This window comes from Ranitomeya variabilis, chromosome 2 (genome assembly GCF_051348905.1).
Source record: "Ranitomeya variabilis isolate aRanVar5 chromosome 2, aRanVar5.hap1, whole genome shotgun sequence".
In the NCBI taxonomy this organism is placed as follows: Eukaryota; Metazoa; Chordata; class Amphibia; order Anura; family Dendrobatidae; genus Ranitomeya; species Ranitomeya variabilis.
Genome location: NC_135233.1, coordinates 239,033,129 through 239,051,586, shown reverse-complemented (window position 1 = coordinate 239,051,586; position 18,458 = coordinate 239,033,129). Strand labels below are relative to the sequence as shown.

Below are 18,458 nucleotides of genomic sequence, written 5' to 3'. Positions count from 1 at the left end.
ATATAGTCACTGATGTATATACTCCCTGTATACACTGTATATAATCACTGATGTATATACCCCTTGTATACATTGTATATAGTCACTGATGTATATACCCCCTGTATACATTGTATATAGTCACTGATGTATATACCCCCTGTATATAGTCACTGATGTATATATTCCCTGTATACACTGTATGTAGTCACTGATGTACAGTATATGCCCCCTCTATACACTGTATGTAGTCACTGATGTATCCCACCTGCTCCCCAACCTCACTAACACGCTTATTCCAGACCTAACCCATCTCTTCAACCTATCGCTCTCTTCTGGTACCTTCCCCTCTGCCTTCAAACATGCCACCATCACACCCATCCTCAAAAAAACTAACCTTGACCCAACTGCTATGCCCAGCTATCGCCCCATATCACTGCTCCCGTTTGCTTCAAAACTCCTTGAGCAGCATGTCCATGGCCAACTTTCCTCCCACCTCTCATCTAACTCCTTGACAACCTCAAATCTGGCTTCCGCCCCCACCACTCCACCGAAACTGCCCTGACAAAAATTACTAATGACTTAGTCACAGCCAAAGCTAACAGACAGTTCTCCATCCTCCTCCTTCTTGACCTGTCCTCTGCTTTTGACACAGTAGATCACTGCCTACTGCTACAGATTCTTTCTTCCCTTGGCATCAAAGACCTCGCCCTGTCCTGGATTGCCTCATACCTATCCAACCGCACATTTAGCGTTTCCCACTCCCATACTACCTCCTCATCCAGCCCTCTCTCTGTTGGAGTCCCTCAAGGCTCTGTCCTAGGGCCCCTACTTTTTTCCATCTATACCCTTGGCCTAGGACAACTCATAAAGTCCCATGGCTTCCAGTACCACCTGTATGCAGACGACACTCAGATCTACCTCTCTGGCCCAGATGTCACCTCCCTGCTGTCCAGAATCCCGAAGTGTCTGTCAGCCATATCCTCCTTCTTCACCTCTCGCTTCCTAAAACTCAGTGTAGACAAAACCAAATTCATCATCTTTCCCCCACCTCACGTATCCCCCCTACCCGATCTATCTATTATGGTAAACGGCATCACGCTCTCTCCCGCTCCTGAAATCCACGGCCCCGGGGTAACTCTCGACTCTGCCCTGTCCTTCAAACCTCACGTCCAAGCTCTTGCCACCTCCTGTCGCCTCCAACTCAAACATATTGCCAGAATCCGTTCCTTCCTCAGCCCACAATCTACCAAAACTCTTGTGCATGCTCTCATCATCTCCCGCCTCGATTACTGCAACACCCTCCTCTGTGGCCTCCCAGCTATCTCTCTTGCACCACTCCAGTCTGTCATCAACTCTGCTGCCCGGCTAATCCACCTCTCTCCTCACTACTCCCCTGCTTCACCCCTCTGCAAATCATCCACTGGCTCCCAATCCCCCAACGAATCCAATTCAAACTACTAACACTGATCTACAAAGCCATCCACAACCTGTCCCCTCCCTATATCTCTGAACTAATCTCCCAATATCTTCCCTCACGTAATCTTCGTTCGTCCCAAGACCTCCTACTCTCCTCCACACTTATTCGTTCCTCACACAACCGCCTCCAAGATTTCTCCCGAATATCCCCCATCCTCTGGAATTCCATGCCTCAACACGTCCGATTATCCACCACCCTCGGATCCTTCAGATGGAACCTGAAAACCCATCTCTTCAGGAAAGCCTACAGCCTACAATAACCATGCCACAGCCTCACCGCCGCCAGAGCCGCCGCCTCACCACCGCCAGAGCCGCCGCCTCACCCCTACCTTCTGTCTCTTCCCCACTATCCCATAGAATGTAAGTCCACAAGGACAGGGTCCTCTCCCCTCTGTCACTGTAAACCTGTTTACTGTAAACGATATCTATAACCCTGTATGTAACCCCTTTCTCATGTACAGCACCATGGAATTAATGGTGCTATATAAATAAATAATAATAATGTATATACTCCCTGTATACACTGTATATAATCACCGATGTATATGCCCCCTCTATACACTGTACAGTATGTAGTCACTGATGTATATACTCCCTGTATATAGTCACTGATGTATATACTCCCTGTATACACTGTATAGTCACTGATGTACAGTATATACTTCCTGTATATAGTCACTGATGCATATACTCCCTGTATACACTGTATAGTCACTGATGTACAGTATATACTCCCTGTATATAGTCACTGATGTATATACTCCCTGTATACACTGTATATAGTCACTGATGTATATACTCCCTGTATACACTGTATATAGTCACTGATGTATATACTCCCTGTATATAGTCACTGATGTATATATTCCCTGTATATAGTCACTGATGTATATACTCCCTGTATATAGTCACTGATGCATATACGCCCTGTATATTCTGTATATAGTCACTGATGTATAAACTTTTAATGTGAAAAAAGTAAAAAAGAAAAACATAAAGTGTCGCCCCAAGGAATATGAGGAAGTACTAAATGATGTAGCCTGTATGGAAAAACACCATTTCCAAATAGTACATATAAAATATTAGTAAGGACAACCGTTGCACAAACAAAGTGTGCTGTCCCACAATCCCAAGATACCTCTTGTTATAACTATAGCACTTGTACGGTGCAAAAAATAACTAGGTAACCTTGTTTGTATAAATTATTAGCAGGTATCACAAAGAGTGAAAGATAGGGGGGAAGGAATAAAGCAAAAATGGTAGATGTCATATACAACCAAGGTATATTAATAAAGGAACGATCTCACCAGTTGCCAAGGACAGGTTAGGTGAAGCCCACAGTTCGCTGGAATTGAAAAGTCCATAAATCAGCGACGTCGGGAGACAATACCCTGTCAATCCCTGAAGGGCTATCGGTAAACCTAAAATCCCGAGCTCCCGCCCTTACAAGGGCAGTCCACATCTACCCCTGGATAATATCATGCCCTGCACTCTCCCTAATAGAATGTCCCAACGCGTTTCTTCGCAAGCCGGATCATCAGGGGACTAGCTTGCCTGGGAGTTAAAGTGCATAAGTGCTAAGGAGACGGACATAGAGACCTGCCACCCTCCATGTTACCCTGAAGAGAGTGGGGAAAGCTACCAGATACTCATTAAATAATGTGTTAACGGGCGTGATTAACCTATCACATCCTATACACAGATCATGTGATGGGTATCATTAGACAAACAAAATGCGCGACGTTATTAATCAATGGAACGTACATAGTGGGATGAAACCGGGATCCCCCTGGAGACAAGACACAAACCGCAAATCATTGTGAGCGACAGTACCTGTAAGATCTAGTCAAAAGTACTGAAAATGCCATAAGTCCGATGAAGGAACACGAGGCCGACTACTTCCGGTGACAACGGAAGTTCATGTTGCTGGGATACCAAGACGCTAACTACACGCCACTATAGGGACCGAAACTTCCGATGACAGCGGAAGTAAGGGTTGCCAGGGCGCTAAGACGCTCTGATTAGTCTAGGATTCCCGTATACAAAAACAACAAAACGCCAGTGGGCGTGGTGGATATAATGAGTATACGTAAAGAGACTACAATCAGAGCGGCAAAGCCTATGATTTACCAAAGACTGCGCATGCGCATATGATAGAAAAAAACTACATGTGCACCAAATGGAAATGTGTCTATATACATGGGGCCATAACATAATGGACCCTAGGGATAGATTAGACCATAGATGACAATGCACATATATAAGAAGATGCTATAATTTCCAGCAAAAAAAAACCTTTTACAATGTATCCCCACACAGTGTTAAATGGGAATGCTGTAGTATAGACAAAGCAAAGCCATTTAAAATATCGGACTTACTCTAATCATTGAACCCCTAATTAGAGTACATAAGGGGTAATAGTGATAACAAACAATAACTATACAAATACTAAAAACATGGGGCGATGGGAAAGGATTTATGGGAGGGCACGCGATATGCGTCAGCTGACAACTTAGCTATCAAACAACGAGAAAAAAAGGAGGGGGGGGTTTACCAGAAACATTAGATAAAGCATCCATAGTTAATTTGGTCATTGAGACCATGGGGTGAAATGGTATTTAAATAAAAAATCCACTTCGCCTCCTTCTGTAACAGCAACTGATCCCAGTTGCCTCCTCGAACGGGTGTAGAGACTTTTTCTATTGCTACAAACCGTAGGTTTTTGACTTGTCCGTTATGCAACTGATTGACATGTCGAGACACAGATGTGTCCCTGTTGTGCATAACGTCGCCCACATGCTCACCAATTCTCTTTTTAAATTCCCTGATGGTCTTGCCTATATATTCCATACCACAGGTACATGAGGCCCTATAAATGACCCCTTTAGTACTGCAGTTAATGAACTGCTTAATGGGGTACTCTTTACCAGTGACATTACTAACAAAAGACTTGCTAGTGTCTACATATTGGCATGCCGTGCAATGCCCACACCTATGGCACTTCGTGACATTGCTCTTAAGCCATGTGTCAGTGGGAGAATTGGTAAAGTGACTGTGGACAATTCTGTCTTGTAGCGATCGAGATTTTTTGTAAGTAATAATAGGAACATCCCCCAGGTATGCAGAGATATCCGGATCCATTTGAAGAATGGACCAGTGTCTCCTAAGAATATTCCTAACACGATTAGCCCCGTTATCATAGGTGGTAATGAAACGGACAGTGGTATCATCCTGCTTTTTGGGGGCAGGGTTCAGCAGCTCGCCATGATCCCTCCTTTTTGCTTCATGGTATGCCTTGCTCAAAACACCCTGGGGATAGCCTCTAGCTAGAAAACGCTCCCTTAGTTCTTGGGATTGTGTCTCAAAGACATGGTTGTCAGAGCAATTTCTCCAGACACGAAGGTATTGCCCTTTCGGGATACCCCTCCTAAGGTGTGCCGGATGATGGCTATCCCAGTGCAAGAGCGAATTGGTAGCTGTCGGTTTTCTAAAGGTGGACGTGAGTAGTTCACCATTTCCCCCCTTAGTGATCAAAATGTCCAAAAATGGTAAAGTGCGAGTGTCAAACACTGATGTGAAGAAGAGGCCAATATCATTGTGATTCAATGAATCTACAAATGCAGTGAACTCCTCCTCTGTACCCCGCCAGACAATGAGAATGTCGTCAATATATCGTGTCCAAATTTCAGAGACACGATACAGAGACGAATCACTCTCCTCAGACTCATCACCAAGGACCACTGTCTCCTCCCACCAACCGAGGAAGAGGTTCACATAGGCCGGTGCACAAGGGCTACCCATGGCGGTCCCCCTCAGCTGGTGGTAGGTCCTGCCATTAAAGACAAAGTAGTTATGTGTCAAGCAGAATCGGAGAAGCCTTAACACAAAACAGTTATGTTGATGATACTGTTGACCCCTAGTATTGAGGAAATACCGTACCGCCTCCAGGCCTCTATCGTGGGGAATGGAAGAATAGAGGGCCTCCACGTCAATGCTTGCCAGTGACGATTCCAAACCAATAGTGAGGCCCTCTAGTCGTCGCAGAAGATCTGGGGTGTCCTTAACGAAGGACTGCAGTGCTGAAACAAAAGGTGACAAGATACGATCCAGGTAGATACCTGCATTCTGGCAGAGACTGCCTACCCCTGATACAATGGGCCTACCCCTGAGAGGGTGTAGGCCCTTATGTATCTTGGGCAGGCTGTAAAATGTGTCAGTAACTGGACATTTAGGAAAAATATAATCAAACTCAGTTTTGTTGATAATCCCATCATTCAGACCTTCCTGCAAGATTGACCGTAACTCAGCACAATATTCATTTGTAGGATTATGTGAGAGAATCTCATATGTTGTTCGATCTGCCAAAATGGATTCACACGTATCCTGGTATTGTTTTGTCCCAAGTATGACTATGTTGCCCCCCTTATCAGAGGGCTTCACCACTATGCTGGTATTTTGTTCTAGCCGTTTAATTGCTTCTATTTCTTGTCTAGAGCAATTAAAATCGCACTGTATGTGACTCTGAGAAAGCTCCCTCAACTCTAAGGTAACCAAATTTAAAAAAATATCAATCGCTGAAAGGTCACCCGTGTTAGGTGGCATCTTATTGCTTTTTTCTTTTAACTGTGTGAAAGGTCCCAGACCCTGAGAATTGGGTTCGATTTCACCAATACTATGTAATAATCTCACATCCGGTAACATATCAACGGGGATGCCAAGATCTAAACATAAACGGGAATCCTGTCTATGAAATAATTTTTTCCATCTCAATTTGCGCAAGAAAAGGTTCAAGTCTTTTACCGCTCTAAACATATCGAAGTCAGTACTAGGAACACAAGACTGCCATTTCCAAATCATCAATATATTGGCCAGATAAATGGATGATTTGTATGTTGGAACCAGACTGAGTAAGAGAGAGGTCTGTGGTAAAAGCAGAACTTAGTGGAGACTAGTGTTGAGCGATACCGTCCGATACTTGAAAGTATCGGTATCGGATAGTATCGGCCGATACCCGAAAAGTATCGGATATCGCCGATACCGATACCCGATACCAATACAAGTCAATGGGACACCAAGTATCGGAAGGTATCCTGTATGGTTCCCAGGGTCTGAAGGAGAGGAAACTTTCCTTCAGGCCCTGGGATCCATATTAATGTGTAAAATAAAGAATAAAAATAAAAAATATTGATATACTCACCTCTCCGACGCAGCCTGGACCTTACCGATGTAACCGGCAGCTTCCGTTCCTAAGAATGAGCGCTTGAAAGACCTTAGATGACGTCGCGGCTTGTGATTGGTCGCGTGAGCGGTCACGTGACCGCCACGCGACCAATCACAAGCCGCGACGTCATCTAAGGTCTTTCAAGTGCTTGAAAGACCTTAGATGATGTCGCGGCTTGTGATTGGTCGCGTGGCGGTCACGTGACCGCTCACGCGACCAATCACAAGCCGCGACGTCATCTAAGGTCTATCAAGCGCTCATTCTTAGGAACGGAAGCTGCCGGTTACATCGGTAAGGTCCAGGCTGCGTCGGAGAGGTGAGTATATCAATATTTTTTATTTTTATTCTTTATTTTACACATTAATATCGATCCCGATACGATTCCCGATATCACAAAAGTATCGGATCTCGGTATCGGAATTCCGATACCGCAAATATCGGCCGATACCCGATACTTGCGGTATCGGAATGCTCAACACTAGTGGAGACACATTTATTGTTTCCTCCCTTGAGGTTGCCGATTTCGTAGGGGGTAGACCTGATCTAAAAAAAAACCACTTTGTGTATTATCCGCTCTGTCCGTGACCCCTCGAGCACCACGACCCCTACCTCTGCCCCGATTTTTCCCTCTAAAGGGTCTCGATCTATTTTCAGATTCTGAGAAATCAGTATCGGTAGATGATAGTTCTGTCTCTCTATCAGGAGGGGTAACTCTAGGGGCCAAAACCAAATATGCCTTATTGTCTTTAAAATCCTGAATATCCCTCAGGTACTGACGATGCTTCCTCTCCTTCAGATGATATTGGAAGCGTTCAATATGTGTCTGGAGTTTAGTTTCTTTAACGGCAAACCCTCCTGATACCCCTCCTGATAGAGAGACAGAACTATCATCTACCGATACTGATTTCTCAGAATGTGAAAATAGATCGAGACCCTTTAGAGGGAAAAATCGGGGCAGAGGTAGGGGTCATGGTGCTCGAGGGGTCACGGACAGAGCGGATAATACACAAAGTGGTTTTTTTTTAGATCAGGTCTACCCCCTACAAAATCAGCAACCTCAAGGGAGGAAACAATAAATGTGTCTCCACTAAGTTCCGCTTTTACCACAGACCTCTCTCTTACTCAGTCTGGTTCCAACATACAAATCATCAATTTATCTGACCAATATATTGATGATTTGGAAATGGCAGTCCTGCGCAAAGGACTCTCTTGTGTTCCTAGTACTGACTTCGATCTGTTTAGAGCGGTAAAAGACTTGAACCTTTTCTTGCGCAAATTGAGATGGAAAAAATTCTTTCATAGACAGGATTCCCGTTTATGTTTAGATCTTGGCATCCCCGTTGATATGTTACCGGATGTGAGATTATTACATAGTATTGGTGAAATCGAACCCAATTCTCAGGGTCTGGGACCTTTCACACAGTTAAAACAAAAAAAGCAATAAGATGCCACCTAACATGGGTGACCTTTCAGCGATTGATATTTTTTCAAATTTGGTTACCTTAGAGTTGAGGGAGCTTTCTCAGAGTCACATACAGTGCGATTTTAATTGCTCTAGACAAGAAATAGAAGCAATTAAACGGCTGGAACAAAATACCAGCATAGTGGTGAAGCCCTCCGATAAGGGGGGCAACATAGTCATACTTGGGACAAAACAATACCAGGATATGTGTGAATCCATTTTGGCAGATCGAACAACATATGAGATTCTCTCACATAATCCTACAAATGAATATTGTGCTGAGTTACGGTCAATCTTGCAGGAAGGTCTGAATGATGGGATTATCAACAAAACTGAGTTTGATTATATTTTTCCTAAATGTCCAGTTACTGACACATTTTACAGCCTGCCCAAGATACATAAGGGCCTACACCCTCTCAGGGGTAGGCCCATTGTATCAGGGGTAGGCAGTCTCTGCCAGAATGCAGGTATCTACCTGGATCGTATCTTGTCACCTTTTGTTTCAGCACTGCAGTCCTTCGTTAAGGACACCCCAGATCTTCTGCGACGACTAGAGGGCCTCACTATTGGTTTGGAATCGTCACTGGCAAGCATTGACGTGGAGGCCCTATATTCTTCCATTCCCCACGATAGAGGCCTGGAGGCGGTACGGTATTTCCTCAATACTAGGGGTCAACAGTATCATCAACATAACTGTTTTGTGTTAAGGCTTCTCCGATTCTGCTTGACACATAACTACTTTGTCTTTAATGGCAGGACCTACCACCAGCTGAGGGGGACCGCCATGGGTAGCCCTTGTGCACCGGCCTATGTGAACCTCCTCCTCGGTTGGTGGGAGGAGACAGTGGTCCTTGGTGATGAGTCTGAGGAGAGTGATTCGTCTCTGTATCGTGTCTCTGAAATTTGGACATGATATATTGACGACATTCTCATTGTCTGGCGGGGTACAGAGGAGGAGTTCACTGCATTTGCAGATTCATTGAATCACAATGATATTGGCCTCTTCTTCACATCAGTGTTTGACACTCGCACTTTACCATTTTTGGACATTTTGATCACTAAGGGGGGAAATGGTGAACTACTCACGTCCACCTTTAGAAAACCGACAGCTACCAATTCGCTCTTGCACTGGGATAGCCATCATCCGGCACACCTTAGGAGGGGTATCCCGAAAGGGCAATACCTTCGTGTCTGGAGAAATTGCTCTGACAACCATGTCTTTGAGACACAATCCCAAGAACTAAGGGAGCGTTTTCTAGCTAGAGGCTATCCCCAGGGTGTTTTGAGCAAGGCATACCATGAAGCAAAAAGGAGGGATCATGGCGAGCTGCTGAACCCTGCCCCCAAAAAGCAGGATGATACCACTGTCCGTTTCATTACCACCTATGATAACGGGGCTAATCGTGTTAGGAATATTCTTAGGAGACACTGGTCCATTCTTCAAATGGATCCGGATATCTCTGCATACCTGGGGGATGTTCCTATTATTACTTACAAAAAATCTCGATCGCTACAAGACAGAATTGTCCACAGTCACTTTACCAATTCTCCCACTGACACATGGCTTAGAGCAATGTCACGAAGTGCCATAGGTGTGGGCATTGCACGGCATGCCAATATGTAGACACTAGCAAGTCTTTTGTTAGTAATGTCACTGGTAAAGAGTACCCCATTAAGCAGTTCATTAACTGCAGTACTAAAGGGGTCATTTATAGGGCCTCATGTACCTGTGGTATGGAATATATAGGCAAGACCATCAGGGAATTTAAAAAGAGAATTGGTGAGCATGTGGGCGACGTTATGCACAACAGGGACACATCTGTGTCTCGACATGTCAATCAGTTGCATAACGGACAAGTCAAAAACCTACGGTTTGTAGCAATAGAAAAAGTCTCTACACCCGTTCGAGGAGGCAACTGGGATCAGTTGCTGTTACAGAAGGAGGCGAAGTGGATTTTTTATTTAAATACCATTTCACCCCATGGTCTCAATGACCAAATTAACTATGGATGCTTTATCTAATGTTTCTGGTAAACCCCCCCTCCTTTTTTTCTCGTTGTTTGATAGCTAAGTTGTCAGCTGACGCATATCGCGTGCCCTCCCATAAATCCTTTCCCATCGCCCCATGTTTTTAGTATTTGTATAGTTATTGTTTGTTATCACTATTACCCCTTATGTACTCTAATTAGGGGTTCAATGATTAGAGTAAGTCCGATATTTTAAATGGCTTTGCTTTGTCTATACTACAGCATTCCCATTTAACACTGTGTGGGGATACATTGTAAAAGGTTTTTTTTTGCTGGAAATTATAGCATCTTCTTATATATGTGCATTGTCATCTATGGTCTAATCTATCCCTAGGGTCCATTATGTTATGGCCCCATGTATATAGACACATTTCCATTTGGTGCACATGTAGTTTTTTCTATCATATGCGCATGCGCAGTCTTTGGTAAATCATAGGCTTTGCCGCTCTGATTGTAGTCTCTTTACGTATACTCATTATATCCACCACGCCCACTGGCGTTTTGTTGTATTTGTATACGGGAATCCTAGACTAATCAGAGCGTCTTAGCGCCCTGGCAACCCTTACTTCCGCTGTCATCGGAAGTTTCGGTCCCTATAGTGGCGTGTAGTTAGCGTCTTGGTATCCCAGCAACATGAACTTCCGTTGTCACCGGAAGTAGTCGGCCTCGTGTTCCTTCATCGGACTTATGGCATTTTCAGTACTTTTGACTAGATCTTACAGGTACTGTCGCTCACAATGATTTGCGGTTTGTGTCTTGTCTCCAGGGGGATCCCGGTTTCATCCCACTATGTACGTTCCATTGATTAATAACGTCGCGCATTTTGTTTGTCTAATGATACCCATCACATGATCTGTGTATAGGATGTGATAGGTTAATCACGCCCGTTAACACATTATTTAATGAGTATCTGGTAGCTTTCCCCACTCTCTTCAGGGTAACATGGAGGGTGGCAGGTCTCTATGTCCTTCTCTTTAGCACTTATGCACTTTAACTCCCAGGCAAGCTAGTCCCCTGATGATCCGGCTTGCGAAGAAACGCGTTGGGACATTCTATTAGGGAGAGTGCAGGGCATGATATTATCCAGGGGTAGATGTGGACTGCCCTTGTAAGGGCGGGAGCTCAGGATTTTAGGTTTACCGATAGCCCTTCAGGGATTGACAGGGTATTGTCTCCCGACGTCGCTGATTTATGGACTTTTCAATTCCAGCGAACTGTGGGCTTCACCTAACCCGTCCTTGGCAACTGGTGAGATCGTTCCTTTATTAATATACCTTGGTTGTATATGACATCTACCATTTTTGCTTTATTCCTTCCCCCCTATCTTTCACTCTTTGTGATACCTGCTAATAATTTATACAAACAAGGTTACCTAGTTATTTTTTGCACCGTACAAGTGCTATAGTTATAACAAGAGGTATCTTGGGATTGTGGGACAGCACACTTTGTTTGTGCAACGGTTGTCCTTACTAATATTTTATATGTACTATTTGGAAATGGTGTTTTTCCATACAGGCTACATCATTTAGTACTTCCTCATATTCCTTGGGGCGACACTTTATGTTTTTCTTTTTTACTTTTTTCACATTAAAGGTTATGTTTTAAATCCTACTTAGGCTATGTTTTCTCATGAATGGTGGGATTTGTTGGATACGTCCAATTAGATTTTTTCATATTTGGCTTTTTTTTCACTGATGTATAAACTCCCTGTATGCACTGTATATAGTCACTGATGTATATTCTCCCTGTATATAGTCACTGATGTATATGCTCCCTGTATACACTGTATAGTCACTGATGTGTATATACTCCCTGTATATAGTCACTGATGCATATACTCCCTGTATACACTGTATAGTCACTGATGTACAGTATATACTCCCTGTATATAGTCACTGATGTATATACTTCCTGTATACACTGTATATATCACTGATGTATATGCTCCCTGTATACACTGTATAGTCACTGATGTACAGTATATACTCCCTGTAGTCACTGATGTATATTCTCCCTGTATATAGTCACTGATGTATATTCTCCCTGTATATAGTCACTGATGTATATACTCCCTGTATAGTCACTGATGTATATACTCCCTGTATACACTGTATATAGTCACTGATGTATATGCTCCCTGTATATAGTCACTGGTGTATATTCTCCCTGTATACACTGTATAGTCACTGATGTGTATACTCCCTGTATATAGTCACTGATGTATATACTCCCTGTATACACTGTATATAGTCACTGATGTATATGCTCCCTGTATACACTGTATATATCACTGATGTACAGTATATACTCCCTGTATAGTCACTGATGTATATTCTCCCTGTATATAATAACTGATGTATATACTCCCTGTATAGTCACTGATGTACAGTATATACTCCTTGTATATAGTCACTGATGTATATACCCCCTGTATACACTGTATATAGTCACTGATGTATATACCCCCTGTATACACTGTATATAGTCACTGATGTATATACTCCCTGTATATAGTCACTGGTGTATATTCTCCCTGTATACACTGTATATAGTCACTGATGTATATACCCCCTGTATACACTGTATATAGTCACTGATGTATATACCCCCTGTATACACTGTATATAGTCACTGATGTGTATATACCCCCTGTATATACTGTATATAGTCACTGATGTGTATATACCCCTGTATACACTGTAAATAGTCACTGATGTGTATATACTCCCTGTATACACTGCATATAGTCACTGATGTATATACCCCCTGTATACACTGTATATAGTCACTGATGTATATACCCCCTGTATATACTGTATATAGTCACTGATGTATATACTCCCTGTATACACTGTATATAGTCACTAATGTGTATATACCACCTGTATACAATGTATATAGTCACTGATGTATATACCCCCTGTATACACTGTATACAGTCACTGATGTATATACTCCCTGTATACACTGTATATAGTCACTGATGTATATACCCCCTGTATATACTGTATATAGTCACTGATGTATATACCCCCTGTATATAGTCACTGATGTATATACCCCCTGTATACACTGTATATAGTCACTGATGTATATACCCCCTGTATACACTGTATATAGTCACTGATGTATATACCCCCTGTATATAGTCACTAATGTATATACTCCCTGTATACACTGCATATAGTCACTGATGTATATACCCCCTGTATATAGTCACTGATGTATATACCCCTGTATACACTGTAAATAGTCACTGATGTATATTCTCCCTGTATACACTGTATATAGTCACTGATGTATATACTCCCTGTATACACTGTAAATAGTCACTGATGTATATACTCCCTGTATACACTGTATATAGTCACTGATTTATATACCCCCTGTATACATTGTATATTGTCACTGATGTATATACCCCCTGTATACACTGTATATAGTCACTGATGTATATACCCCCTGTATATACTATATATAGTCACTGATGTATATACTCCCTGTATACACTGTATATAGTCACTGATGTATATACTCCCTGTATACACTGTATATAGTCACTGATGTATATACTCCCTGTATACAGTTTATAATCACTGATGTATATACCCCCTGTATACACTGTATATAGTCACTGATGTATATACCCCCTGTATATAGTCACTAATGTATATACTCCCTGTATACACTGCATATAGTCACTGATGTATATACCCCCTGTATATAGTCACTGATGTATATACCCCTGTATACACTGTAAATAGTCACTGATGTATATTCTCCCTGTATACACTGTATATAGTCACTGATGTATATACTCCCTGTATACACTGTAAATAGTCACTGATGTATATACTCCCTGTATACACTGTATATAGTCACTGATTTATATACCCCCTGTATACATTGTATATTGTCACTGATGTATATACCCCCTGTATACACTGTATATAGTCACTGATGTATATACCCCCTGTATATACTATATATAGTCACTGATGTATATACTCCCTGTATACACTGTATATAGTCACTGATGTATATACTCCCTGTATACACTGTATATAGTCACTGATGTATATACTCCCTGTATACAGTTTATAATCACTGATGTATATACCCCCTGTATACACTGTATATAGTCAGTGATGTACAGTATATACTCCCTGTATACTCTGTATATAATCACTGATGTATATACCCCCTTTATACACTGTATATAGTCACTGATGTATATACTCCCTGTATACACTGTTTATAATCACTGATGTATATACCCCCTGTATACACTGTATATAGTCAGTGATGTACAGTATATATTCCCTGTATACACTGTATATAATCACTGATGTATATACCCCCTGTATACACTGTATATAATCACTGATGTATATACCCCCTGTATACACTGTATATAATCACTGATGTATATATTCCCTGTATATAGTCACTGATGTATATATTCCCTGTATATAGTCACTGATGTATATTCTCCTTGTATATATACACTGTATATAGTCACTGATTTATATACCCCCTGTATACATTGTATATTGTCACTGATGTATATACCCCCTGTATACACTGTATATAATCACTGATGTATATACCCCTTGTATACATTGTATATAGTCACTGATGTATATACTCCCTGTATACACTGTATAGTCACTGATGTATATACTCCCTGTATACACTGTATATAGTCACTGATGTATATATTCCCTGTATATAGTCACTGATGTATATACCTCCTGTATACACTGTATATAGTCACTGATGTATATACTCCCTGTATATAGTCACTGATGTATATACTACCTGTATATAGTCACTGATTTATGTATTTCTTGTATACACTGTGTATAGTCACTGATGTATATTCTCCCTGTATATAGTCACTGATGTATACACTCCACTGGACTGGTCTGGTCTGGTCTGGTCTGGTCTGTGCAGGGATCTCCGCAGCTGTCTCTGGTGCTGATCTCTGGATTGATACGCTCTGCGCTCTCACCTACAGCGTGCCGTGGATTGATTGGTCGTGTCTGGTTTCCTTAGGAACAATGGAAGCTGAATGTGTTGTCAGTGCGGGAGAGCGGAGAAATATGAGCGACAAGGAGCCGAGCGGGCAGAGGCGGCAGTGAGTGCGGGAATATAGCTGGATATGTGTGGGTACCTGCAGCTCCACTTCAGGGCTGTGTATGTGGGAAAATGTGTGTCTATAATATATATATAATATATGTATTTATCTAAATTCTGTATGTGTGTAACTATGTGTGCCTGGGTATGTTAGAATATATCTGTATGTACACATTTGTAAAGTGTGTAAGTAGCTACATGCGGCTACCCACTGACTGGTACAGTGCCTTTAAAAAGTATACATACCCTGTGAACATTTTCACGTTACACCGACAAACCTAAATGTACGCTGTTGAAATTTTATGTGATACCAACACAAAGTAGCAAGTTTTTGTGAATGAAATGATACATGTATGTACCCCCTATATACACCTTATATTGTCAGTCACTGATGTATGTAGTCACTGATGTATATACTCCCTGTATAATCATTGATGTATATACTCCCTGTATACACTGTATATAGTCACTGATGTATATACCCCCTGTATACACTGTATATATAGTCACTGATGTATATACTCCCTGTATACACTGTATATAGTCACTGATGTATATACTCCCTGTATACACTGTATATAGTCACTGATGTATATACTCCCTGTATACACTGTATATAGTCACTGATGTATATACCCCCTGTATACACTGTATATAGTCACTGATGTATATACCCCCTGTATACACTATATAGTCACTGATGTATATACCCCCTGTATACACTGTATATAGTCACTGATGTATATACCCCCTGTATATAGTCACTGATGTATATACTCCCTGTATACACTGTATATAGTCACTGATGTATATACTCCCTGTATACACTGTATATAGTCACTGATGTATATACCCCCTGTATACACTGTATATAGTCACTGATGTATATACCCCCTGTATACACTGTATATAGTCACTGATGTATATGCCCCCCGTATACACAGGTTTTCTAATTATTTAAAAATTATTAATTTGGAAATTGTGACTTGTATTTGTATTTTGATACGCTAAATAAAACCCTAAGTGACCAATTGCCTCCAGAAGACACATAATTAGTAATCTTCCACCTGGTGTGTATCCTCGATATAACTACAGCTGTTCTGTGAAGGCCTCAGAGGTTTGTCTGAGAACATTTGGCTTATTGAAAACCAAAGAACACACCAGACATGTCAGGAATAAAGTTGTGGAAAAGAATAAAGCAGGGATAGATTATGAAAAAACAAAACCCAAGCTCTGAACATCTCACAAAGCACTGTTCAATCCATCATTCAAAAATGTGGAAGAAGGGGCTCTGTTTAGATGAGACCAAAGTATAAGATTTTGGGCTAAATACAAAATGCTATGTGTGGCGGAAACACTGGATTTGTGGTTGCTTACCATAAAATCTGTTTCTCGGAGCCTTCATTGGGGGACACAGGAGCCATGGGTGTATGCTGCTGCCACTAGGAGGCTGACACTATGCACAAAAAAAGATAGCTCCTCCTCTGCAGTATACACCCCACTGACTGGCACTAGGTTAATCAGTTAATGAGAAAGCAGTAGGAGAAGGAACAAGATAAAGAGAAAAACAACTCCAAACTATAACCGAACACAGAAAAAAAGAGCTGATAAACATGAGAGTTGCTGTGTCCACCAATGAAGGCTCCAAGAAAAAGATTTTACAGTAAGCAACCAAAAATCCTGTTTTCTCTATCGCTTCATTGGGGGATACAGGAACTATGGGGTGTCCCAAAGCAGTCCCTGGGGACGGAACCGCAGAAACTCTGTTCAGGTCAGAGAACTCACCACTAGCGCCTGCAAGATCCGTCTGCCTAGGCTGACGTTCGCCGAAGTGTAGGTATGGAACTTATAACATTTGGCGGAAGTGTAAATGGAAGACCAGGTTGCCACTTTGCAAAGTTGTAGGGTGAATGCCCTACGGTGTATTGTTGAGGAGACGCCCACTGCCCGGGTAGAGTGAACCTTAATTCCACGGAGAGGCAATCTGTTCTTGACCCGGTAAGCCTCCAAAATTGTTCGGATCCAGCAATCAATCGCAGCCTTGGAGGCCGGCAAGCCTCTTCGCGCATCATCTGTAATGACAAAAAGAGAGTCCGACTTCCTAAAGGGGGCGTTCCTAGCCAGATAGTCCCTCACTGCCCTGACCAGGTCTACCTTGTTCAGTGAATGCTCCAGAAGATGAGACAGAGTAGGACAAAAGGAAAGGAGGACAATATCCTCATTTAGGTGAAAACCGGACACCACCTTGGGAAGGAAGGAAGGCGGAGGCCGCAAAGCCACCTTATCCTGGTGAAGGACCCAGAAAGGAGGGCAATAGGAAAGAGCCGCCAACTCCGAGACACGCCTAATGGAGGTGATGGCCACAGGAAACGCCACCTTCCAAGACAGAAAGGACAGGGAAACCTCTTAAGGTGCACAGAGACAATTCCTCAGGACCTCCAGAACTAGATTGAGGTCCCATGGGTCCACAGGTGTCCAGTACGGAGGAGCTGCATGCACTACCCCTTGAAGAAAAGTTCTGACCTGAGAATGGGAGGATAAATTCTTCTGGAAAAGAATGGAAAGTGCTGACACCTGGCCCTTCAGAGAACTAAGGGTAAGACCAGCGTCCAGTCCTGCCTGGAGAAATTCCAACAAGGAAGGGAGAGAAAAGGACATAGGCGAAATGTGATTAGACTCACCAGCTGAAATAGGCTTTCCAGGTCCGATAATAGACCCTGGAAGACGACTGCTTCCTAGCCTTGATCATGGTGTGAATCACCCAATCTGAAAATCCAGACGCTCTCAGCACCGCTGTTTCAACAGCCACGCCATTAAATTGAGCGACTGAGAATTCTGGTGGCAGATCGGACCTTGGGACAAAAGATCTGGTCTGTCTGGGCGCCTCAAGGGGGCATCTGCGAGAAGATTGACGATCTCTGCAAACCAAGACCTTCTGGGCCAATCCGGTGCAATCAGAATGACCATCACCCCTTCCGCCTTGATCTTCTTCAACAGTTTGGGAAGAAGGGGCAGGGGAGGAAACAGATAGGGAAGAACAAACTGCGACCAGGGAATGGCCAGAGCATCGGTGCCCACCGCAAGAGGATCACTGGACCTGGAAACGAACCATGGAACCTTCCTGTTCAGCCGGGACGCCATGAAGTCCACG

General features: G+C 42.6%; 1 protein-coding gene across 8 annotated transcripts in view; it reads left to right on the top strand.

Annotated features, from left to right (window-relative positions):
* LOC143805229 (uncharacterized) overlaps window positions 1–18,458 on the top strand; it is a 286,521-nt gene that overhangs the window by 248,459 nt on the left and 19,604 nt on the right. Inside the window, exon 1 of one of the 8 annotated variants that reach the window (XM_077284251.1) lies at window positions 15,207–15,308. The exons of 4 other annotated variants lie outside the window; for them this stretch is intronic. In XM_077284251.1, coding sequence (XP_077140366.1) covers window positions 15,243–15,308 — 66 coding nt within the window. In that variant the 5' untranslated portion in view covers window positions 15,207–15,242. Of the gene's footprint in view, window positions 1–15,206; window positions 15,337–18,458 lie in introns of those variants that run through there. 3 more of the 8 variants (XM_077284250.1, XM_077284252.1, XM_077284257.1) reach the window with 3 other exon arrangements.